The sequence below is a fragment of the Psittacula echo genome (genome assembly GCF_963264785.1).
Source record: "Psittacula echo genome assembly, chromosome: 7".
In the NCBI taxonomy this organism is placed as follows: Eukaryota; Metazoa; Chordata; class Aves; order Psittaciformes; family Psittacidae; genus Psittacula; species Psittacula echo.
Genome location: NC_137740.1, coordinates 8,792,658 through 8,819,747, shown reverse-complemented (window position 1 = coordinate 8,819,747; position 27,090 = coordinate 8,792,658). Strand labels below are relative to the sequence as shown.

The window sequence follows — 27,090 nt, the reverse complement described above, 5'->3', positions numbered from 1 at the left end:
AAAGATACTGTCTCTTTAAAGGTTATTTGAAGGTTGATTGCTATCTTATTGCTTATATCCTGCAAATCTATTCAGCCTTATGAATGAATTTGACCTTTTTATACTTACTGGGGAAAAAAAACCAGAACAGAAGTTAATTTAGAGCTCTATAATGCAACACTTTTTCCCAGAGAAATGAAAGGGCATTCAAATCGATACCTGCACAATAACACTCTGATGAATGTTTGCACCCAATTTTCTCATTTTGCTAACTTGAGATTGGGCATTTTGAATAGTTCTCAAAGAACATATTCTTTATGTGCTGTGAAGTATGTGGTATTGTGTCCAAACAATGCTAGAGGATAATCATTATAGGAGTGTCACTGGGCCTGAAAAGGTCAGTTAGTTAGAAATGTCAGCTTTCAATGCAACTATGCCGGACCTTCAGATGTAAGGATCCAATTAAAGGGACATGCCAAGGTGCATGGAAACATCATGGTGACCCATAATAATAATAAGGTATTGTGGAAAAGCTTGATATTTTTCTTCAAAAGTAATGGATTATCCTTTAGAATATCTTCTCTGCAGTCTTATTTTGACTTCGCAAATATCACTTATTCTACATGTATCCAAAAAAAGGTCAATTTTTTAAAATGCAAAGGTACGGATGAAATGGCCTTACTAAAAGTAAATACTTTGCAACTAAATGGGAAAAAAAATCCTATTTCATTACCGGATCAAAAAAGTGCCATTTCAGTAGATCTCAAAACTGTGATATTTGAGATGGATATAGATGATGTTTGGGGAGGCTGACAGGGATAGGTCAGGGAACAGGCAGAAAGATCAGGGTGGACTTATTCTCTTGGGACACATGAGTGAAGACTGTCTTCACAGGGAAAAGATGGTGGAAACAGCAAGACTGTTCAGTATGTAGCAGTCGTTATTCCAGCAAATAGAGAGGCATAAGTAAGAATCAGGAAGGTTCTGATCTGCCCAAACGAGTAATTACAAGCAACAATATTACTTCTCCTTATCACAGCAAATGGAAGTTCTTAGGGCCCTTAGATACAGTAAAGATGAGCAATTGGATACAGTAAAATTTCCTAATTAGCATCAGGACAGCTGAAACCAACCTAATGGCATACAAAAAAAAAAAGAAAGTCCTCATTTTCTCTGCTCTCTGTCAGTCCGTCAGCCTGCTGAGGTTTCAAGTCTAGAACAAACTTCTTCCTGTAGTTTTCAGGCTCAGCTAAGACTGGCAACATGGGAATTTCCCTTTTTGCTGAGACTTTAGCATATATTTGTATGGTAGAGAAATTCCTGTACTGTGGGCTCAAACAAACCATTTGGGGTCTATTGCCTTGCTGAGCAATGAGGTGCTGTCCCCCTAAGTTATTTTACTATTGCGGGACAATGGCTGGATTAATACCCAGCATCTCAGTGACGTGAGAAATAGTTCCACTCCATCACTGAGCATTACCAATTATTACTGGAAAGATAAATAATTTATTTCTCTACCACATTTCCAGATAAAACACCATCTGAAGCTTCACCAACAAACACGAACAGTAATTATGTTAGGCTGTTTAAAAACTCAAACACTATTCCTTGACACATACTTAGACAAAATCAATGTACCCTTAATTAATAAGTACTAGCAAAAATAGTACCAGAGTTTTAGCAGCAAACAGCTTTCTGTCACATTTTATTACCTTGTGTCATTTTTACTAATACCTGTCTTATAGCTTCATGACTTTGAGTTCGTATTATTTTCATGCTTCAATTAGAAAGAAGTAGATAGCCAGACTATCCAGGAAGGTAATGGAAAAGTCTTGTAGCAGGGCTTAGTGGTGGAATTTATAGTTAAATGAAACTTTGAAATGTACCATAAAACTTCTCCTTCCTTTACGTAGTTTTACTTGGGGTCTCATAAGCAGTAATATGTAGAAATGCAGAACTTAATCAGCTAAAAAATATAGCAAATCCCACATATCACTTTATGCAATGCCAGGAAAGTAGAAATATATTTTCCTAACCAGAGGAAATTAACTAGGCAACAGTCCTATATCCATAATTTAAAGCAGTAAAATATGTATGGCAGAAACTAAAGCCACCTTAAAAGAATTCAGGGTAGCAGTATATCATGAATTAATGAATTGGGGACATTTTTAGAGCATGCAGCACTGATGATATTAAAGCAGAGAGAATATTTCACCACATAAATGAGTCAGATAAATACTTTTAAAATCAAGGTTTTTTCTCTTGTTTAAAAGTGTAAAAGCTTAAAGATTAGGGGAAAGCACACAAAAAGCCATTAACATTTGTGATCAAATCTCAATGCACTTCACAGCGATTAGGAATATCTTGCTCTGTCCCTGCATGTAAACCTCTAATGTGGTCAAAGGAGAATCTAAGTAATCAAAAGGCAGGAATTACGGAGTCAGCTCTTACTCTACTGCACTGAAAACAGAATGAAAGAAACTTAAAATACTTTATATTCCATGTTGTAGCCAAGCTGGGCACTATGGAATATTCAACTACCCCAGGTTTTTTAATGCAATCAATTTACTGCTGCCAAATGTAGTAGGTTTATATACATCTGGGAAACATGCACCTACGGTGCTGATGAATTTCTCCTGACATTGCACTGATTTCAAGAGAATGTTATTTTAAATTGGCAGTAGAGAGACTGGTAGAGGAGGATAAAGCCCTGAGGACGGCTGAATCAAAGAGAATTTCAAAAGAATTTTCCTGATGGTTCTTGGATAATATCACACGTTAGCTATTTTCAAAGCCAATAGTTTCCAACAAACTTCCATTTATGGTATCAATTATTAAAAAATACTTCAGTGGGAGATGAACTTACCTTACTGAGAGGAGAAATTGGAAAGCTGTATTATTATCGTAAACACAGGAGATGCAAAAAGCTTTATCTCCATGGAAAAGCTATGGAAACAGGGGTATTTTATTTGCAGCTATTGAGCAGTTACCACTAAATATGATGTGATTGTATGTGCATGTTCAATGCGTTACAGGAACACAACCACATAAAAATTCAGGGCAGATCCTCAGCTCCTCTGTGCAGCAAGGCCAAACTAAACCACCTGAAGTCTTAGTCCTAAAATTGACCAGAAGAAATGTTGAGGAACCATTTTGGATCAAATTCAGAGGTAAAACTAAGTTTAAAGAAAATTTAAATTACCCAAACTTAAATCTCATTACACCCCACTCCCTGCCAGCTACTAATCAAGTTTTAACATCCTTCCCCCATCCCACTGCACACATCAGCTCTGACTCTGGCACCCTGAACCATACAGCGTGTTACAGAGTAATTGTAACTCACGTGTCAAGAGGCAAGATGAAAGGAGTGTGGTGAGAGCACTGATAGATTTAACTTAACATTCCTCCAGCTACTCAGCAGTAACGCAGAGCAGTGAACTCCCTCCACATTTTACATGGGTGTCAGCAACTTCAAAGGAATATATTTGAGCATGAGGGAGGCTGGCTCGCTCCCAGCTTATGCATCATTTGTGTCTGGCTGTTTCTGGAGACTGGCAGCAAAGCAAAGACTTCCTCCAGTTTGGGGCACGTTGTGGAGCTTTCCATAGCTGTTTTCTTAGGAGCACTGGAACAGGTCAGCTCTGCATGTTGCATACAAAATGTGTAGCTGGAGCTGCAGCTCTCACCCTCTGTATTCCTTCCTTTTTCTTCCCTTACCCCTCCACCTCCCATTTTTTTCCAGTGCCCTCAGTCCAGGTTACAGATTAATGATCTATACCTGTTCGGTTTAACATACCAATGTGCCTTTAAGTCAAGCACCTGCTCAGACAGGTTCTGCAGAGCCACATGCACATTTCTCAGTGTTTGGAAGCTATCTGGAGCAAGGCAATAAGCAGGGTGAGTATTCAGGGCATGAGGAACAGGCACTGATACCTACTCATTGGTGAGTCCTAGGGAAACGTGCAACAGCCCTGGCCCCAAGGAACAGCACAACTGCCATGAGGTAACATTAAGGTTTCCATGATCCCACAAACTGTCATTTGACAGCACCCCTTAACTGACATTAATGGCATTATTTTACCTTGCAATTAATCTCATTCATTGGGTGATGAATTTCAGGATTTTTCCTAAATGGCATATCTAGAAGAGCTGCTGTAATACCTGCAAGGGATCACCAAGTGACTCTTGACTAAACATACAAAAAACGGCTTGAGAATTTCACACACACACACAAAACCAAGATGGTATTCATCATGACGGAAGTGCAAATCACAGAGGTCACCTTTGGGTTTGAAGTCCTTTGTCTATTCTTACAATTAAGCAATAGGGCTTTGGTGGCTGATACTGCTTGTGACACATGGAGGACTTTCATACCATAAATAAGGCCGAGTGACCTCCTCCACAAACGAGGGCTGCTTGCCTGCGGCAAGGCAGAGAACAGGAACAAGTCCCAAAGGATTAGCAGGTGCAAATAAATAACCCAGTCCCTAATTTGAATCAGTACATTAAGGGATGACAGCGATTATAGCTGATCTCAGCCATCATAACTGATACCACGTTATAAAAGCAGACTGTTGATGTCAGATCTTAGAGCTAGAACTCAAAGAATGCTATATTTTAAAGCTGCAGCCTCCAAAGAGAGATAAAAGCCTCAAGACTATAAGTTATTTTGTTTCTGTATTTATAGGGCCCAAACTAGACCCTTTAATCCACAGGTTGACATTTTCTAATCCTACTAGGAATTAAGTGCCTAACTTTTCCAGCCTCTTTGAAAACTCTCAGCTTGAGGTTCTTAGGTAAGTTTGGCCTGATCCAGTATCAGGCTTCTTTTGAAAATACCTTGACTGAAAGCAAAACTGTAGGTACTCAATTACAGAATCATGACACAATTTCTTTTTTTTCCTATGTAGCTAATGATTGTAGATTTCTGGCTAAATATCAAAGGGCAAAACTTGCAGGGAGAAAAGCATGTTATGGAAAGCATTTTTCCCCCTTTTAGTGTAGTCTGTCTACCTACACAGTTATTGAAAGCTATTTTGATCCTTCCAACTAATTGCTCTGTTGATTTAGTAGATTGCTTTATTAAACTGAAGATCTGAAGTGATAGCTACTCAATATGATCACATCTATGAACAAACTCAACATAGTCAACTTTTTCACTGTTCCAGTTAATACTGTATCTGAAATTATGAGGAAGGTATCATAAATTTGCTTTATGGAAAAGTCTTGTATTTATTCTGGTCCCCAACCCTCGTTTTCTCTTATTAAAACAGAGTCTGCGGACTTTCGTGCCCTCATCCAAGATCTGAGTGTTTACTATGATTAAGACCTTCAGAGTTTTTTTTTTTCTCTCTAGAAATAGGGAATGCTGAAGATAGGAAAAATGAAAAATGTGCCATGTTTGTCCTTGAAGTTAGTCAGAATAGTGACAATGGCTGTATTGTTGCTTTTATCAGCAAGTGCCCTGAGCATACATTAACATAATTGCAAACTGCATGAAAAGTGAACATGCAAAAATGTGATGCAATTGCCAATAGCCTCAAACATCTGGCCCAACAAAGTGTTCCTCCTCCTTATTTTAATTCTTATTATTTTAACAAGGTTAGTGAAGGAGAAACCATGTTACAGATTTTATCTACATTTAGAGTGTCAGAACAATTATTGATGCAAAATTGTTATCCAAGCAAATGTGTGTCACATTTTGTTCACTTCCCATAACACCTGTTCATTCCACTAATACGTTATTCCCAGTTAAAGCCAGAACTCATTAGGTCCAGTTAAAGCCAACCTGAAAGCTTAATACATACATACATCTGAAAAATTGAAAGAGTTAACCAAAATGTAGCACCACTCAAGCATGGCGTACATCTGAAGCTGGTGGGCAGCAAACTTCTGTAGCAGCTAATGGAAAGAAACTGAGCCAGAAAAATGGCAATAAATTAAAAGCCATCCAGCCTTAAGAGCTGAGATCAAAGAGAAGCACTATTCAAACGACCTGCATTTCAATCACGGTGCCTAGACCTTCGAGCCTGATGCTTTCACAATACAACACATTTTGGGTTATCACAGTAGGCAAATGACAAAAGCCATCATGAAGCAGATCACTTAAGGCACTTTAATTTTAGCCAAATGTTTTCTGACCTGCTTTGGAGTTCTCTGCCCCCAGCCTGGACCTCCTGTTTCCCACCACGTGCACAGAGGGCCACCATCTCCTTACTCCCTGAACTGCTCACTTTTGCCACCAAGGAAAGTCAAACTCGCATTTCTGTGATACTTGAACACACATTGCAAATTCGAGGGCATCTGCCCTGCAGATATACCACTAACTGTAACCCCAGGAGGCTTAAAGAAATATCAGCACTCAAATTCATAGAGTAAAGGTCTGAAAAGGCAGCTCTGTGAACGGATAACTGCCCGGGGCTTTGCCAAGCACAATATAGCTGTCACTTGTTATTACGTGAAAGATTTTCTGGGGAACAGTGTTTTTCATTTTGCATGTCAGAGACAGGGGAAAAAACACATTTAGACAACCATCTCTTTAAGAAAAGAGGAGAGAGCCATGCGGTAGAGCTCACTTACCGGGGCTGGTTATTGTCAGGAGGTCAAGCTGCCGTTTCTGCTGAAAAACAAATTATAAAAGGAATTGTTAAAAGGGGACTAATTTTAGTGGGTCAGCTTAGACCTGCAAAGTAAGTGTTCTGACATTTATAGCAGAATTAATTACAAGTTACATGGCTCACAGTAACTCTTTTGGATGGGATCCACATGTACTTTATGACAAAGAAAAACGCCCTGCTCGGTCCTTTTAATGTGTTTTTGTTTGCACTGATAAAGTGTTACTATTTCTTTTTTGGAACTTGAAATGGATAGCTGGAAGCACAGATGGACTGATATATTTATAAAAGTGATTTCTGATTCTACAGGGAAGGAGACAAGGAACCAAGACAAGAAACTCAAAGTTCTTTATTCATATCAATCACTGACTCATAGCCTGTATGTGATCAAACACAATTATATCGCCTTGGGGTGAACCTTTCAAAGACATGTAAGAGGATCTAGACTAACTCAGGACTGATAAAAGGAAAGCTTCTTTTCATGCTGAGTGCATTCAGCTCATAGATCTCATTGCCACTGGATATCCCTCACCCCAAAAGCTTGCCAGACTTGATCATCACTGGATATTTGTACAGATACATACATACAGGGAGTTATTATGGCAAATAAGTTTAAACAGAAGAGTGGTTTCTGGAAGGGCTGCAAACCTTCACAGGGCAAACCAACCTGTACTAGATGAAGGTGAGGAAATGTTTTTGCCTGGAACAAGTTATCCCACCAATGCCTTTGTGATGAGGGGATGTGTCTGATGTTCCCTTTCCCCTTGTAACACATAGCCAAGGCTCTTGGCTAGTGTATGGTCCCATTCATAGGTGATCTCCCCACCTCTGTAGCCTGCCACTGAAATTCTTGTGCTCCTGGACCACTATCATCCTTTTCCACCTTTCTGTGGGCTGACAGCTTTCCATTACCAGCAAAGCGTTCCCCATCACACAGACAAATTGTTACCTCTTCTTCATAGCACTTTCTAACTTACTGTCTTCTCCCTAACTTTGCCCAACATTAGTGTGTCTAGCTAGCATTGAAGATTATACTGTCCAGTTTAATTTCTCTTCCCTAATTTGCTCAATAATGTCTGTGTTACTTTCATTTATTGTCAGCCCTATTGATCTTTTTCTAATCTAATTCTCATCACTGCATTCACTGTATTCCCTGGGTGACAGCTGAAAGTCCTTGAGGAGGAAACATTAACTTGGTATTCCCTACTGTGAACGCTCTTCCTTGGAAATTATGACTGATGAAACTCCTTTCCGGACCCATAATTCCTTTATAAGTAAAGCTTCACTGGCTGAAGTATATGGACACAGTTGATCATCCTATGAATATACTTTAGCTATATGCCCAACAGTGAATGTGGCCTGCTGATTGCAATGTCAGGCTGAAAAAAACACATTTTTGAAACCTTTCTGGCCTTCAGTACTTTAACTCTTGTACAACACGAATCATATTTGTGAGAAAATGCATTCCTGTCTGTTTTCATAGGTACTCCTTATTCTTTTAACTCTGCTAAGTCATCCTGAGTATGATCACATTTGCTTTATTATAAAATACTAAGGCCAGTCTATGCCAAGACTTTTTCCAGGTGTGCCAGGGTAATGGCATAAGGGAGCAGAAGACCCTGCTGCTGCCTTGGGTCTCTTTGGCAGGAACCATTCAGAAATGCTGTCGCTGCACTGTGGGGTCAGCTCACCCCACCATCCTTTCCCAGGGAGCAGTAAGGCAAAATAAGCAAAGGACCCACTGCCCCAGTGGGAGCCATAAGACAAAATATCTCCTAATGAGCTAAATTTTATATAGAATCTCTGCCTTAATCCTGATTTATATGTACAAAGCTATGAAATGCCACGGCTTAGCACCCACTGGGCCAAAAGCTTTGCTTACATTTCTCAGCACAACTGGAACTCCAAATGCTGTATATCTAATGAACAGCTAGAGCAGAAAATATATACCCAAAACCTATACTCTGTGAAAGCTTCTCTACTGGGAAAAAAGGTGGAATATAAATATCATCAAAGAAGCTTGCAAAATGTAGAGATTTGGAACAGAGAGAAAGGCACGTAGCCCAAGTGGCCCCCGGTCCTGACTTCAGTCTATTAACTAGAGTAAAAATAAACATTAAATAAAACCTGAAACAGCTTAATTTGATACTGTAGGAAAACAAAAGCATATAGATTAGGCTAAACAAAATGGGAAATAAAATGAAATTATTACATGTCAAATGTTCAGTTTATAACTTTTTACCTGTTTGGACTCTGCCTTCAAGCTGGCTTTGGAAAAACAAATTAAACTCCAGATCCAGGAAATCTTTGTGCATACGTTGAACTTTTAAGCTCAAGTTATTTCTCTGACTTCATGTGGAGCAGCACTGATCTTTTGCATCTAACACCTAACTGCTGCAAGGGATTTGAAATGCCACCAGGTTCTTGGCACTGGCTCCACCCAAGCGCTCCAGGCTGGAGCATGGTGGTTGCTGCCTGCCCAGTGCACTGAGAGAGAAAATATTTCTCTGCTCTAACCTTCAGTGGGCCTTGAAGAATTTTCTCTCATTTGGCTCAGCAAGGGAAGTTTGTGCACACTCGCCCAAGCCCTGGAGAGAAGGAAACGGCAAAAGTGCATTCCAGAACTGTGCATTTAAACATGCAAAAACGCACTAATTATGGATCCAATCACTTTCCGGAAATATAAGCCTGCTCTCAGATCTCAGGGGCTAGCTCTCTGCCGTTTCCAGGGCTCAGCTGGATGCAAGCAGCCTAGTAACTAGATGGATTTTTTAAAGAAAACTCATACAGACACGCTTATGGGTAGCTATAAAAGCAGCAGAATTTGAATTTAAAGAGAGAGACGTTACAAGTGTCACAAAGATTAATAAAATAATTTCATCAGAAGTATCATGGCTGTGGGGCTTTATATATTCACTTCTCCCTTCACTGCGGAAAGATGCAAATTGCAACTGTTTGCCCCTTCCAGCATGCTCACCCTCTCCCTGTTTTGACAGCTTTCTTGAAAGGCTCATCTCACAAGATGTCTGGCTTTTTTGCGTTCTGCCTTTAGTAATTTTCCACTCCTCAAAAACCTGCCCCTGCAGAGATGCGTGGGACTATTCCAATATTCAGGTAACCTACTGTCCCAAGAATTACTTAAAACCTGAGCAGTGAATCGTAATGACTATCATCTCTGGCCAGGTAATAGGTGACAGTTTCCTGTATTACTAAGGCTGTGTTTCACCTGCATTGTCAGAAAGGTGTTCAATGAGAAACACTAAAATGATTGCCACAGCATCAGCCATAATTTATAAGAGGCAAACTGAATGATCCCCTGCATCACCACAGCCTCTCTACTGCTATAATCCTGTCCTACCCTTAAGGGGCAGCATCCTCATTTTCACTTTGCTGGCTATTTGAAAGCCCAGCGGCAGGAAAAGGCCAGTGATGATTCACACTGGCTTCCCACCTCGCAGTTTTCTATCCTTGGTACTACCCAGAGGCAACATCCTTACAGTGGATTAGGGCTTTGCAGCAAACCTGCAGCAGATCCTGTTCACTTCCACAAAATTAACACAACCTTTAATTAATGCAGTAAGCACTGAAGAGTAACAAATCATATTAAAATACAAGGAAGGCAAATTTTTAATAAATTAAGCATTGATTCACTCAATAAATATTAATCTACTAAGCATCAAGAATTCATTACGCTTTAGAAAACCAGTTGAAAAACAGCGCTGGTGAGCTGGTCTGAAGTGTGCAGAATAGTCCCTGTTCACCTATAATATACACTTAGTTTTAACTAATTCCTTAATTTATGAAGTTAAATAACTTGCCTGAAAGTTAAATCTGGATTATTATTCCACTGCAATATGCAATTTTCTTGACAGAGATTCTAACTCACTCCTTGGATCATTTCCTAATTTTTTCTTAGTAACTCCTGAGCACCTCCTCTCTCTTCCTTGATGCTGGTGGTCTTTAAAATATTTGCTGACTGGTGTCATTTAATTTTCACCTCAATTAACTCAGCTAGAGTTGCAAAACTAAAAAAAAAATAATAAATGAAAAGAAATAAACTGTAGGGGGATGTAAGTTAACTCATTCATATAAGTTTAGCTTATCTAAGAGATGTTCTTTCACACTTTGCTCTCTGCAGAGTTCTTCCAACCTTATATAGATGTGGGATGTGCTGCACTTGCTTCGACTCTTATCTACATATTAGCAAAAGAGAAGGAGAAAAAGCCAGATGCAAAGATGCCCCATGAGACTGATATGGAGCTGTTTCTGTAGCAACCGACGATTTTCCTCTCATGTAAGAATGAGCCTAGTCATATCTAATTCTGAATGTATCTGGGCCTCACTTGCCAGCCAAAGCTATGTCAAGTATAAAGTCAATATAGTCAGAAATAGTGATAAAAAAAGGCAATTATAAAGTCATCTTCCCACTCCTACACTCCTCCTCCAGCAAGGATCTGAAATATATCCTTACCCCTGCCTTCTGTCCCAGCACATCATCTCCAAGTCCTCAGCATCCAGCATAACTGGTAAGCAGAGCTGGAGGTACCAGCCAGATACCCAGGTATTGCATACATGACGCTGATGTGCTGGAAGCTCCTTCAGCAGACCCATGCACCCACATCCCAGGAGACAGCATGCTCTGGCAGGGGCTTCTCTAGACCACAAGGGCATCCATACCTGCCTTGCTTTAAGTCACCATATAAAAGTCCTAAGGTCAGAGGTGAGTTAACTTTAGCTTTAGAAAATTCTTTTTTGGGTTTGTGCCATTTCACTGCCTTCACTTTGTGGGCAATATGTTCCGCAGTTATGAACCCAAAGGCAGGCTGCCCATCTCACCAACATCTCATGCCACCCACATGAAGGTGGAATTGACTCTCTGGGACCACAAGAGGACTTTGTCTGCCTAAATGTATTTTACCCAGCCTGGTCTCTGCTATTGATCCCTTCCATTCAATTTTAATGTGGTTTGATCAGGTTAAAATTTGAAATCAAATGCATGACTTTTTTCCTTCTTCTTTCTCCTGGAATCTTTGCCACAAATAGTTACTAATTGTGCCTTTTCCTTTTAAGTTCCAAATTAGCTTTTCTTTTCTATAAATGGACTATGTTGACATAAGAGTAATTGAAAGCAGTGGATCTTCTCACAATATAAAGCCTCACAAAATAAACCTGAGTATGTACTGAAGGCTGAATTTCACATTTCTATGGCCTTTATTATTGCTACACTCTGTAACATCAATGCTTTTGAAAACTATTCTCTAACATGTCATGAAAGCACTCAAAAGTTCAGAAAAAGATCAAAGAGATCCAAGTGTGCACCTTGACATGCTGAAGATGGCACAACACAACTGCCCACAAGCATCACCGTAAGCCTCCTTGGTTTTGCACTGGAGGGATTTACAGTAGAGTAGAGGGAGAAGGTGCAGAGAGGGCAAAGATAAAGTTTGTGCTCCATCCTTCTGTATCACTGCCTGAGAGTACAAGGGTGACAAGCTTTGCACCTCAGTGTTTTCTAGTCCTACACAAAAGGTGCCCTTGTGAGAGAAGAATGCCTTTTTAGTTGTTTGTTGTTGGGTATTTTAAGAAATATTCAGGGCTAATCAAAATCTGGAAAAACTTTTTAATGAAGGCTTAAAGAAAGGTGTTCGAAAAAAGTAAATATAACTGAGCGAGTGCTTCACACCTGTTCAGTTTTTCAAATGCAAGTTTCCCTACTTGTACTCTCAATTTAAGTAATGACCCCAATAAGCTACTAATTCAAATCCTGTTAAAATTGATAATTCAATGATCTAAAGCTGCTGCTATTTTTTTTTTGTTTGCTTGTTTGTTTTAAACAATGTTATGCCAAGCAATACTCTTTTCTTTCTATCCTGAAATCACAGGCTTTTGTTCTTATAATGAAGCAAAATCTCACATTTTATACTTCCTGTATGATTAGCTGCTAAAGTTTCCTGCTGTAATGATAAAATGAACCAGTCAGCTTGTTGACACTTGACTGAGATTTTAGTAAATTGCATCTGCTGTAGCCTCCTCTGTGGAATCAATTATTGATAATATAGGTGTGGAAGAACATTTATAAAGTGGTTTGGGATATATTATCGCTCATGCTAAGAGCTATAATGAGCATTTTAAACCATTTTAACAGTGACGTCTACAGACATCTGATTGTTGCAATATTTGCTAACTCAATTCTGGTTTAGAATCAAAACCAAGTCCAAATGGTCACAGATAGTGCCAAACCATAAAGCTACTTTACTCATCCTTCCAGTCCACATATTCTTCTACTTAATATCTGACACCTGCATATTTCCTTCTCAAAACCTAAGTGCCAAGGATACATGATACTTCACTTTTTCGGAACTGTTAAACAAATAACTAAGACCTCTCCTTCTCTCTGCTTTGACCATTCATCCCAAGAACACAAGACTCATACAATATCTTCTTACAGTCCTATTGTGCTCAAAAGCTATTTGGAAAGAACATTAATACAACGAAGGTTAAGAAAAGATCGAAAAGCCATGCGAGGTGTCTTTGGGCAGACATACAAACACTCTGTAATATATATGTATGTAGTATGCGTGGCTGTAGTAGTAGGTCACAGCCCCAAAACCTTGATGTGCAGATTACTACCAGAAGCAGTAAACTGGTGCTCAAAGCACCAGCCATGGGAGGCTGAGCAACCTGAGTTCTGCACAGCAGAGGCCATCTGCAATGTGCACGCTCAGTTTTATTGGTCACGTAAATTCACAGTCTGTTCCGCATATTCTTGAGTGACATCTGCTGGTGCTCTATCTATAGGTTGCCTTATTTACATATACAGCACTCATAAAGATAGTATCCAGATTCTTACTGAACCACTAGGAACCAAAGAAAAGCCCATCAGTCCACTATAAATATTTACAATCACACCAAATAGTTGTTAAGACTATCTTATCTATGGAAAGAAAGAGAGGAAGAACAAACTGCTTTGGAATGAACTGATGCTTAACTTTGCCAGTGAGAGTTATGATGACAGAAAGCCTCTTTCTGGCCTTCCACATCTGTAAAATAACTGTCCTTATGCACCTCAGTTAAGCCACATGAAGGGAGATTCACAGTAACTTTATGATTTGATGATATTTACTATGGATATACAGTGCATCTTCTCAGATGTGCATGCAAAGGACATCCTTGATTAGTTAACAAGACTCTTTTTAACCCAAGTCAAAATATGGGCAAGCAAATCCAATCCCTTCATTGAACACAGCTGACCAAATAGACTCAGAGCTCTCAGTTTATAGGCTTCTATTCTTGTTAATTCAAGCCTGAAATACAGAGACAAATTGATGCACAGGTAGTGAGTGCTCTAGTCACTCTGCAGCTTGTGTAGAGTATGGAGTACATACACAAACACTGGTATTTGTGCCCCAGTAAAGACTGGGGAGAAAGAATGGAAGATATAGCCAATACTTTATTCTTCCTAAAAAGCTTTGGGTCTGCAAGAAACAAAGGAAAAGAATAAGGCCTATTTCTCCATTGTCTGGCCCCACTTCCAGGTTGGAATCAAGCCTCTTTGTAGTTTCACAATCAAAAAGGTCGCTGTGCCTATGTGCATGTTTTAAATGAAGCATATGTACTTACACAGCAAGGGTTCAGGATCTACTCATTCCACAATTTAGCTCAGCATTTTAAAGGGTTTGTTTTGGTAACAAACCACCATGCAAGTTTTTCATAGTTTGTTGTATTATTATGCAAATTGCAGAGCTGTGGTTATAATCCTGTGCTTGTGACATCAATTACTTAATACCTATAGAGATTAATTTAGTGCCACAAACAGCAGATTATGTCTTAAAGAACATAGTAAGCAGCAGGAGCTAATAAACTCTTCTCTTTAAATGTTATTTATTTTGAAAAAAAGAGTAAACAAGGACAGGTAAAGCTATACAGACCACACACATTGCCATTAACAACCAAACTCTATACACAATGCAGATGGCCTTAGGCACTGCACAGCCATTCTTTAGTTGTGAATTCCTGTCTTATGTTAAGTCTTAGGATGGAAAGGAGCAGCATTACTGAAAGCAATTATGAACTTCGAAAGTCCACCATTTGTGGGGGGGTAAGGAACAGTGTTCAATGATGTTTAATTAGAAACAAAGCATATCTACCTATACCAGTAATGGGATATTGACTACCTAGCCACTGTTTATGGGCTATTTTAGATAACAGACAAGACAGATTAACCCCCAACATATGCAATTTTAAAACTAAACATGCAGTTGTAGGGGCCTGTGATCACACAGTAAATGAGGCACAAATCCAGAGATTTATAACTCTGCTCTCCCCCATTTGGACCTCGAGATTGAACTTCAGCCTCTTACATCCAGCTATGAGTGCTCTGACCAGCAGAATATTTCTCCCAAACCTTCTTTTTGTGTGTATAACTCATGGAATATTTATTGAAACTGGGAGCTAAGTACCAACCTCCACATCCAACTTGTAGGTTAGCCACCAGCTAGTAGCAGTTGTCCTACGCTCTCCGTGTTAACTGGCATTTAACATGCCAGAATAGCAAGCACACTGATGGTGAGAAGGCTGACTTAGGCTCAAAGAAAATACTGCTTTGAAAAAAAATGTAATTCTATGAAAAGATTAAAAAAAACCCCAAAACCTGGAACTTTGAGAGATTTCTGAAACATAAGAAATTATTTTCACTAGAAGAGTCCTTCTTTGTAAGAAGTTAAATACCTTCTTGTTTGGGGAGCAGCATGTGTTTGCACTCAGTCTGGCTTCTGCTCTGTATTAGGAATTCTGCTTAAGGCAGCACTTAACCAGAAAACAAAGCTCTAAATTACAGCACCGACATGATCCACTTCCTAATACACCTGAGCACAGTGAAAAGAAACATCTTTGATAAACTTTCAAGAAACAGGACTCTTGTGGTTTCACGCTATAAGGATGCATGCACATGGAAGAAGGTGATCAGAAGAATCAGCACGGATTCACCAAAGGGAAATTTAAGCAACCTGATTGCCTTATATGATGGGGCAAGGGGCTGGATAGATGAGCAGTGGATGTTCTCTACCTGGACTTCAGCAAGGCTTTCAACACTGTCTCCCATGACATCCTCATAGGCAAGCTCCGGAAGTGTAGGATGAATAAACGGATAGTAAGGTGAATTGAGAACTGGCTGAATAGCAGGTCTCAGAGGGTTGTGGTCAGTGATACAGTCTAGTTGGAGACCTGTAACTAGCAGTGTCCTCCAAGGGTCAATACTAGGTCCAATGACTTGAATGAAGAAGGGATAGACTGCCTCCTCAGCAAGTTTGCTGATGATACAAAACTAGAAGGAATGGCTGATACCCCAGCGTGCTGTGCTGTCATTCAGAAGGATCTAGAATGGCTGGAGAGATTAGGAGAGGGAAACCTTTTGAAATCCAACAAAGGCAAGTGTAGGGTCCTGCACCTGGGGAGGAATATCCCCGTGCACCAATATAGATGGGGCTGACCTGCTGCATACAGAAGCACCTGACTCTGTAGAGAAGGACTGGGGGTTCTGTTGGACAGCAATTTGTCCATGAGCCAGCAATGTGGCCTTGTGGCCAAGAAGGCCAATGTTCTCCTGGGCTGCATTAGGAAAAGCATTGCCATCTGGCTGAGGGAGATAATCCTCCCTCTCTAGTCAGCCCTGGTGAGGCCTCACCTGGATTGCTATGTCTAGTTCTGGGCTCTTCAGTACAAGACAGATATGGCAATCCTCAAGCAAGTCCAGTGAAGGGCTACTAAAATGATTAAGGGTCTGGAGTATCTCTCTTATGAGGAGAGGCTGAGGGAGCTGGGCCTGTTCAGCCTGCAGAAGACAAGGCTCAGAGGAATTCTGATCAATGCATGCAAGTATCTGAAATGAGGGTCCCAAGAGGATGGGGTCAGACTCTTCTTGGTGGTGCCATAAGATAGGATGAGAAGCAACGAGCATAAACTGAAACACAGAAAATTTCACCTGAACATAAGGAAGAACTTATTTACTGTGAGGGTGTCTGAACATTGGAATGAGTTGCCCATTGTGGATGACCATTGTGGAGTCTCCTTCCTGGAGATATTCAAGAACCATCTGGAGACAATCCTGAGCAGTGTGCTGTAGGTGACGCTGCTTGAGCAGGGAGGTTGGACTATATGACCTGTGGTGGTCCCTTCTAGCCTCAACCATTCTGTGATTCCGTGATAACAATACAACTGGAAGGAAGAAAAACACATGCAAAAGATGAGAAAAAGAAAACAAGGAGAAGGCTGCGTGGAGACCTCATAGCAGCCTTCCAGTACCTAAAGGGAGGTTATAAGGATGCTGGGGAGGGACTCTTCATTAGGAACTGTAGTGATAGGACAAGGCGTAACGGGTTAAAACTTAAAGAGGGGAAGTTCAGATTGGATATAAGGAAGAAGTCCTCTACTGTGAGGGTGGTGAGGCACTGGAATGGGTTGCCCAAGGAAGTTGTGAATGGTCCATCCCTGAAGGTGTTCAAGGCCAGGTTGGACAGAGCTTTGGGTGGCATGGTTTAGGGTGAGGTGCCCCTGCCCATGGCAGGGGGGTTGGAACTGGATGATCTTAAGGTCCTTTCCAACCCTAACTATTCTATGGTTCAATGCAACACAAGAGTAAATTCCTCCTGAATATAAATTTCCCCCAAAATGATTGCATTTTCATGCATAAAACTTACAACTTTTGTGTTAAAAATTCCCTGTGATTCAGCAGTGATGTGAAAATAAACATGAGAGAATACAACCTCTCTAGTTGCCATTTTGTCTGACTCCCTAGAGTCTAAATCCCCCCCACTCCACCCTACCTCCAAGAACTCCCTGCCTTTGCTTCTGATGTTGTGGGAATTATCTGGTTGTGTTTATCTCAAGTGTTATTTTCTCTTAAGATGTTTAAGTTTGCCTGAGATGCAGGTGAGCTGCGTGAGAACATAGCACAGCAATTTTCAGTGGCAGAAGGTATTCTGCAAACACTCAGAATATATTCCCCTTCCACTCAAAGATAGCAATATTTAAAGGCAACCAGGTGACTCGTATAGAATAGTAATGCATGGAGTTTTATTTAGAAGAAAGCCTTAATAATAGGTTGTATTTCTGGCATCTCATATTCAAACACTTCAGAAACTTAAACATTCAGCTCTATAAGCAAAGCCTGTAAGCCTAACTACCTAAGCTTTCTGTATAACACAAAGCAGAGTAAATGTTAGGAGAACTTTATGACTGCAAAATGGTGCGCATGAGATCTACAGGCTGTATCATCTCCAAAATCCTTCTGTAGTGATTTCCATTTGTGTCATCACCATTCAGTTTCAAAGCTACCACTCTCACACCTACAGCTCCATTCATCCAGTTGTTCAGAAGGAAAAGACAGAGCTTATTTTTCCGAAAGTTAGGTTTGCTCTTACTGTTACTATAATTGCATATACATGCACACATGAATATATTGCATATATGTATATAAAATCATAGACGCATATAAACATTCAGGTATGTTTATGCGGGTGTGTATATATCGAGATTTCTATCAACTTCTGCATTGTACAGAGAGAAGTAAATGCTTACAAAACTATAAGCATGTCACAAAGAGAAGGAATTGATACAGACTAAGTATTGGAGATACACATGAGAAACCTCAGAAATACTCAAAATTATCACACCTATCGAATACCAAGCTACAATTTTGTCTCCAACAGAAACATGGCAGCATACGTATTTCCTAGTTAAAGCAGTATCTCTTTAAGGAGCCAAAGGAAATCAGTGCGAGGGGAGTCAATGGAACAGATTTCCAACGCACCAGACTGGATGATTTCATTTTTTAACCTTCAGCTCAAAACTTACTGGCCTTCCAGTCCTGACACATTCACTTTTCTCTATCTCTTCCCTTATTTCCTCATTTCCTTCATCCAGCAGAAGTGCTGTAGCCCGGTTTCACCTACATTTTCAAACTGCAAATATTATGGGAATGTAAACCAATAAGACAGGAAACAACCGAATCCAAAGACTAGCACAACAGCTGGACAAAATCGGTATTTTTTCTTTTGTGGCAAGGAGACAACTAATTCCACCTCTCCTGCTCTGACTGTTTAGGCACTGTTACAGCCAAAGACTGCCACAGGCACAGGCAGGAGAGACAGGGAAAACAACTGTGTGTTTTCACATTTAATTTAGGAGGATTACTTTATCTGACAATCTTGCCCCCCCGCCATACTGTGCAAAGTTCCTTGTTTACTGTATATAAGCCAAGACAACATGATCAAAGTAATAGTGAGCAGTTAAATTAGAATCTAGCATGTATGGACAAATACATAAATTTATATATCTGACTTTTGTGATCTCATCTAATTTCAAGCTTTTCATCTCATTTCAGTTTGAACCTGTTTCCTTTCACAATCCATGGCAGTGAGTTAGTTTTTCCTATTGCTCAAAAAAATCAATTTATTTTGTTCCCAAACCAGACCACTGCTTGTCATATTCACTTAACAAATGATTCAGAGCATCCCAATCTTCATTCTTCTGAAAACTGCATATTTAATTACAGCCCGTGAAACCACTATCTGGAGAAGTCAAATAGCAGCAATGCACATGAGCTGTCCCAGAGGTAAAAAGAAATAATCTTACTTTCAAAACAGACTAAACAATTTCTTATTTGTTTCTGAAGCAATTTTGTTGCAGTTTTCTATGGCACATGCTAAAATAATTATTTACATCCCTATATCTGAACCTCTTGAGCCACAGAACTTGGAATGAGGTCCACTCAGGCTACAACCTGTGTCAAAACTCACAGAGACCAACAGGGCAGTGTCGGGATTCCTTACAGCCATTTCCAGGGTCACTCTGTCTTTATACATTATCTAGTGTAATTCCTGTTTAAGCTATGGTTGGTGTCCCTGGAATTGTTAATAAAAGTAGTAAAATGGAGGCTACTGGAACCAAGGTAGCTTTTAGCTTTATACATCCAAACTGGAACATTTGTATCTCACTTTAAAATCTGACATTTTAGCCGAAAGCCTTCACCCAGGTGCTTTAAACTGTGAAAACCATTCCGGAGGCATTTTAATTCACAATAGTTGAAGAGAGCTATATATAGCACATATAATATGTCATGCTATATTAAAGGAAAAATAAAAGTTTGGTTCATCAAAATCACCGAGTTGCTTCAGCTTGCCCAAGAGTAGCCTTAAATGGTGATGTGTGCAAGAAAACGATGTCAACCAGTTGTTACTGTTTTGTTCCTTTCTTCAGTCCATGTCAGGTTATTCTGACTAATAAAATAGGGAATAACATTTGTCCCTTACAGTGAACAGAGATAAGAAGTCTGAAAACCTCTTTTCATTAGCCTCGTTGCTAACTGTTTCAAATTATCACTCTTTTACAGTTGTTCTATAAGCAGTTCCTTGGGGACCTGCTACCTGATATATATCTAATAGTGGTTAAAAAGTGCAGAACAAACACTTGTGAAAAATCTGCATGGTGACTGACAAATACAAGCACCTGAAGCACAGGGACATCAGTGGGAGCAAGAATGCCCTGTTAGCCAACGTTGACACGAAACTACTAATTTGGCATCACCAGTGTGCCATTGCTAAGGGCTTCAGTCCAACCAAAGGATGAGCTTCTCCAGTTCCCCTTGTTGAGACTGTCACTGAAGGCAGATCATGTCTCTTGGAATCAGGTCTCCAGAAGAAAAAAGCTGAGATTAACTCGTGTATGTGTAACAAACATTTAAACAAGGATGTAGTAATTATATCATGAAGCTACTGCAAACCAGTTGTTCTTTGAGTTACACAAAGAATACGCTTATCTGGATAATCTGAAACCTCCAATTTGTAAGTCACTCTGAAACTTCCAGTTTTCAAGAAAATACAGGTCTGTATTTAAACTGCTTCCATTACCCTCATTTATGTTCTTCATTTATTAGAAGAAATCCAAGAGGTTTCCAAACATCCATTGAATATTAGCCTTAAAAATCAATTATCTAGATGTTAACGACAACATTTACACACTGTGTTTGGAAAAGCATTTTGCTTTCTCCAAAGTGTACATATTTTTTAGTTAGGAAAAAGCTGTGGTATGCCAAGAGTAACTCATGAGGAAGTATCAGTCCATCATTTCAAACCAATTTCACAGTTGCAGGAAAGGTGAACAAAAGTTTCCATAGGTCAACACGTAAGGAAAATTTATCCTTGTTCTTACCCTGAACTCTACTGTGTCAGACAGCTATATTTCAGGATTTTTTATATGGTTTGTTTGGGATTTTTTTTTTAAAGACCAACACAAATGTAAATGCTCCAATTTACAGTGGCAAAATTAGGTGTCAGGTTCAGTCACTGTTCCCAGTGAGTGGGAATTTTTCTTATGGGTATTGAAGATGAAAGAATATTTTTAAGACTGAAAACACAGTTCCATGTTCAGGTTGCAGCCTGCCCTTGCCTTGCCAGTCCCAGCCTCCGCAGAGACAGGCAGGTGTTAGCAGGAAGCTACTTTATTCCCCAAAGACCACTCCAGAAGAGACTCTCTCTACTGTGTTAGCTATCAGATACATATCTGTGCTCAATATTACAACTGGAAAAAATATGAGAGTTCGAGATTTTTCATATCTCCAAAATAAACAAAACAGTGCAGACAATACAACAGAATCAGTATTTTCAAATGAGCTTTTTAATGAAGTCTGAATAGATTCCCAGACCACATGATCAGAAAACTAAGTAAAATCATTGGGGATTATTATCAAAAAGCTCCTTGGAAAAACAAAACAAAACAAAACAGCAGATACGATCTTAGGGTAGAAAAGGCACTTTGTGTATTAGGAGCCGGCAAAGCAAGGGGCAAAAGCAAAGAAAGTGTTAAGACACGTGAGGACAAAGAGACGCCATTAAGAAGATGCCATTAGGAAGCTGGCTTTGGAAGAGATTGCATAGAAATAAGACGAAACTGTTCTTGAAAACAAATAAGCAAACAAACCAGCTCATCCAGCCCTCTGATCGGCAAAGAAATCAGAACTGTCAGCTTTCATCCACCTTATACAATAAACCTAAACTCAAAAAAATAGTTAACTTTTGATTCAAGCCACAGAGAGCTAAATTTTGCTGGCCACAGCTTTTCCCAACTGGGTGGTTTGGACTCTGAGGAACATGAGATTTTCTAGGTGAGGGAGTGTTTTAGTACTGCTACTGTGTCAACTTTGAATTATGCACAGATTTTTAAATATGGAACTGTTCCTCTACTTATGATGACAGGCACATTCACATCATATAAAATTGGGAATGGGGAAAGTTAAACAAAGCCAGTGAGTTCTGAATTGATCACCTAAAACATCTGCTGTATTGCTTTGGAATAGCAGCACATATGGTATATAGGAGCATCCAGTATTTGGAGGCACACTACCTATGCAGAACATCCATAAAATGTCAGAAACACCCATTTTGGCCATTTTCTGTCTTCACTCTGAATGTTCTTCTTTTAAATAAAATGCATAAAATTATTTTTGGGTTGATTTCTCTGGTTTATCACATAGTTTGATTGCAGTCGACTTAGCTCCTGCCTTAAGTCTCCCTTACGCTTCTGTACAGTGCTGAGAATACTAATAGTGTTCACAAAGACAACAAGAACATAATGGGAAACAGAAATGTTATCATCTAAATGTGATCCTTCCTATCTCAGACACTCTACTCCTTGCACTTACTCTGAATCTCACTGCTATTATGGTACAATAATCACACAGCAATCTTCACACGGTATCTATTAACAACGAATCATCAATATGCATTTATAAACGGGATTTTACTCTCATGTAGCTATACAAAGCTCTAGTCTTGCCAAGAGCTAGGATGTGACATTTTCAAGAACAGCTGACCTTGGAGTGAATTAGGCACCCAAACGCCTTTTAAACACTGACATATTTTTGGGAATCTGGTTCTAAGCATCAAAATCTCCCTAAAATGGGTCATGCTGCAGCCTCTGAATTTGCATTTAAACATAGTAAGACAAAATATCTCAAATGATCAAATAAAAGTATTTTCTAAATCCTACTGCCCAATTATTTGCTTTGAACTCCCATACAGTCACTCGCATTTTGTAAGTTTGGCTTTTATTTGGGGGAGATAAGAAATACTGGGCTGTCGTATCCACTCAGACTACATCCCAATGGAAAAGAGAGCTACTGTGCAAAACAGAGGAAATACCAGATGGGCTATTTGAGCCACAGAGTCATAGAAACCATTAGGTTGAAAAGAAATTCTTCAAAAGGAGCTAGTCTAGGGAACAGTACAGGTTCAGAAAAGATGACACAGATCAGCTAAAATACTTGTAATTTCTCTTGGCCAGAGTTTCCTTTAACCAGTTCAAGCTCAGAAAGAGATAAGGGCGAACCATGAATCAACATTTACAGAGTCTCTCTGGTAAACTTATTATTTGTTACAGTCTCAGTTGCAAAACCTGAGACAAAGGCTTTCTCCCCTGAAGAGAAACACTAATAAAAGTACCTGTACTTTGTCACTCCTTTGAGCCTATTCCACTGGTAAAATTCAGTAGCAAGTTGTGTAATTCTCAAAGTCTCTCCAAATTTTATTGAGTAACTTTCAACAAGCGATTACAAATAAACCCAGCACTAATTTACCCATTACATCATCATGTAAACTGGTAAGGTCCTACTCATCCTTCCCAAACACTGTCTTTCAGAAGAAAAAAAAAACACATTCTGGGATGGCTAAAAGGTGAATTGGGTATCAGTTTTGGTAATTCCAGCTCATATTAGCAGAAAGCAGCATGGAACCCAAATTACAACACACAAAGGCAGAAGAAATCAGTGAGTGACAAAGTGCTAATGCACTTCGCAGTAATTACAGGCAGTGGGAATATCTTTGAGGTCCTCTATGATTCTATGTATCATTTAAAATAAATTCATTGCCCAACCAGTATCCAGTTTGGCAGGACTGTTATTTCAAACATTAGAACACTAAAATATGGTATTTAATGCACTTCATGCACTTCATAATAGCCAGCTGTATTACTCTGAAAATTAAAAGCCTATTTTCTTTCTTTGTGACCTGATGTCACGGTGAAACCAAAGAGGGCAAAACTCATAGCTCACATTATCTGTGCCACAATCTTCTTCTGATCCAAAAAAAGGCTCCACATTTTCTAAGAAAAAAACCCCCACCAAAACCCTAATTCCAAGCCTTTTAAAGAGCAGATCACAAAAGCAGAAACATCGCTAAAGCATATATAATTCTGTGAGGGCTCCCTCTTTTGGCAACAAATAAAAAGCTTCAGAGATCATCAGCGTAAAAGCTTTTCACAAGAGGTTTTTTGCTCTCAGGACTACAAGCCTCAATAACATAGACTGACCTTATCATATTTTATCTTTTAGGGAAGACCTAATTTGCACAAAATTCTTCATTTACCAATACAAAGAATGCTGCTGCCCCTAAATTTGGGAGTTTCTTATATGGTTCTTCTATTCTGCAGAGACTTTGCAGCAAGAGAAACCACTCAAAATTCCATATTTCCCCCCAAGATCTGGGAACTAAGAGTTACGGGGCTTTCCAGGCACAGCCAGAAACAGATGCAATTTGGCATTGGCTGGGATAAAAATCACAGGATTAATCAAGGAAATAGGTCACAAAGGACAGGCCAAAGACCAAGTGTGAAGAATGGCTTTTTTCTGATTAGTCCCTTCCTGGGAAGCAAGCCAGAAAGTACAGAAGGTCCCCAAGAAATTTCCTTTTAATACTCAGACCAAGTTTCACTGTGAAGCTTTTCCATGGAAGCTCAGGGTTAGAGTTAAGCTATTTAATGGAAAACCATCTAAAAATCTTTTATCACTACTGGTATTGCTGGTATAAATGCTTTTACCTGGACGCAGGGTTTCTAAGGATGCTGAGCACTTGGGAAGGTGCACTGCCCTGCTTTAGGGCAGTGATTTTGGATTGCATTAGCAAAACTGCTACCTACACCCGACTTCTTAGTTAACTGGGGGCTGGGATTTCTGAGGGAAATCTGCTCACCTGGATTATTGCTACATTTCTCCTTAAAATGGAATTTGGGGTCTATATGCTGAGCCTTCAAGCAATTTAAGGCAGGTTATTATGTATTCACCCATACCAACACCCTAGACCTATTAATATTAATTTGGCCTTGGATAGGAAAGAGTGAAAGGCTTTGGCTAATTTCTTCCTTTTAGTTCCCTGTAATTTACATCAGCTGATAATCTGAAACTCTGATTCTATACCATGGGAGGTTTTTAGCAGTTTCTGTTAAGGGTTACTGAAATTTAAAAGTTCATTATGTTACAATTCTCTCATCTAGGTCTCAAAGGCTTTTACATTACTGCAGTCCTGTGGGGAAACTAAGGAAGGGGTTACTGGTTAAGTGAACTCAGGGACAGCTCCTTATAAACATTATATAGGTATTAAGGGGTCTTTCAGTTTAAATACCCTGTCTGCGAAAGGCAGCTTACCCTGGATTTATGTACATTAAGTGAATATCATGCTAACTTTTTATTAAAAATTAAGATCTTTTGAGTCACAACAGAAATCAATACACCACAATTTGAGTGAAGTAGAATGATGATCCTGTGGTTAAGTAATTGAAAAGGGAATTGAGTAATCTGTCATCCTCCCTGCTCTGGGCAAGTTAGCTCTGGATGTCTTAAGCACTGCATTGTAGGCTCCTAAAAAGGTTTGACATCATGTTTTCAAAAGCAATTCCAGCAAGTAACATGACATTTTGGTTTCTTACCTAAACACAAGGCTGATGTTTCCATTTTGCAAATCCTGGAGGTCTGGCCTATTTTAGCATCTTGGGCTGAGAAATTAGATAGTTAAAACAGCTAACCTTAACAGCCTATACAGTAAGAATTAAATGCATGTTCCCATGATCAGATACAACCTAGCACTGCCCACCTCTAAGTTTGCAGGTGAGAGCCAACTGTGGCTGTAAAATCATTTGGAACTGTGAGCATGGGAAGTTGATGCTAACAAACCTAAAATGTGTGCAGAACAGGGCAGAATGTAAGCTAAGTCCCTCTAGCTTAGAGCAATGCTGGACCAGATAGCTAATGACTTTGTTAAAGCATCTTAAGAAAATGGAAACCTTAAATCACTTTTGAAAATGAAACTAAACTTCCTAAAGTACTTACTTCTGTTCTGCAGAGTGTTGTGGAGGTCAAGATTTGAAGTCAAGAGCTCTCGTGACAACTGAATGACTCAGCTCAGCAGTGTTACACTTCCTTTCTTTCAGACCTTTCCTCTGTTACTAGTACAAGTTGGTTCTATCTGGATAACATCTTGGAGTGTTGAGACATTAGACTAAGTTTTTTGTGCTCAGAATGTTCTTTGCTGTATGTATATACATAATTACATACATCACTGCCATTTATATTGTGGCATAAGTAGGGGTGAGGTGATCACAGATCAATAACCACTATGTTTTAAAGAATAAGGCAACACAATTGGGATAAGATGGATGGTGACAGGCAAATCATGATGCAATTTTGCATGAAATTATATCTGTGTAAATAGTATAGGCAAAATCTGTTCAAGCTTCAGTGTAAATTCAAAATAAACTCCAGAATGAGGGCTGATGCTTCATTTCATAACATGCCTTCAGTGTCTTTCTGACATCCAGCAGCAGCAACTTAGGAAGAGAAGTATTTGCCTTCATTTTGAATTTGCCTGCCTTTTGTCACAACCCTAATTTCATTGAATTGCTGAGGTTTGTATCTTTATAAAATGCACTATTCAAGCTTCCAGCAGACATGCAGATTAGCCTTATCCTAAAGCACCTCATCTCTATTTATCCCAGGATAATTAGTCACGTAAATTAGAAGTCATTACCAAAGGCTACAAAACCCTTTAGCAAAGGCTTGTTGGCTGGCTAAACATGTTTAAAGTACTTTTGAGGTCTGAGGGTGGGAAGAGAGGGGTACGTGGTGGGCGTGGGAGGGGAAGAAATATCATCAGAATAAGAAGTAAAATCTGACACAGAAAATGAGGCTGTGTTAATCTGTATTCGTTCCCAAAGAAAGACTTATACTATTGTATGCTGCCACAGTGATATATAACAGAGGACTTTTAAAATGCCAAGACATAAAAGTGTATTTTCTTCATTACATTTTTGTTGAATGCTTTGATCTTCCCATTTTACACTATAAGTTTGATTCATCATTACTTTCCAGTAAGAAACTGCCACATTTGATTGCAGAAAGAAGAATTCTTATCTAATTGCAATTTGTAAGCACAGGATTTAGTGTATTGTTGCCTGAAAAATGGAGCTGTCTAAATTATTTTCCCTGAAACTAACATCCTCAACAAATAAAAGCAACATATGATAGCTGGGCATAATTAAAGAAAAATGACACCTACTGTTACATGAATAAAGAAAATGTGTTGATGACAAGAAAGGGAAAAAATATGATTTCCCTGCAGTTTTGCTGAAACACAAGAGCATCACACTTTAGTTCTTTAACACATTTGTTCAATGAATT

General features: G+C 39.3%; 1 protein-coding gene across 2 annotated transcripts in view; it reads right to left on the bottom strand.

Annotated features, from left to right (window-relative positions):
- LOC308223572 (BEN domain-containing protein 5) overlaps nt 1–27,090 on the bottom strand; it is a gene marked incomplete at both ends in the record, with an annotated part of 972,175 nt that overhangs the window by 448,996 nt on the left and 496,089 nt on the right. For both annotated transcript variants that reach the window (XM_080622800.1, XM_080622799.1), the window contains one exon: nt 6,559–6,598. In XM_080622800.1, the coding sequence (XP_080478926.1) occupies nt 6,559–6,598 (40 nt within the window). The remainder of the gene's footprint in view (nt 1–6,558; nt 6,599–27,090) is intronic.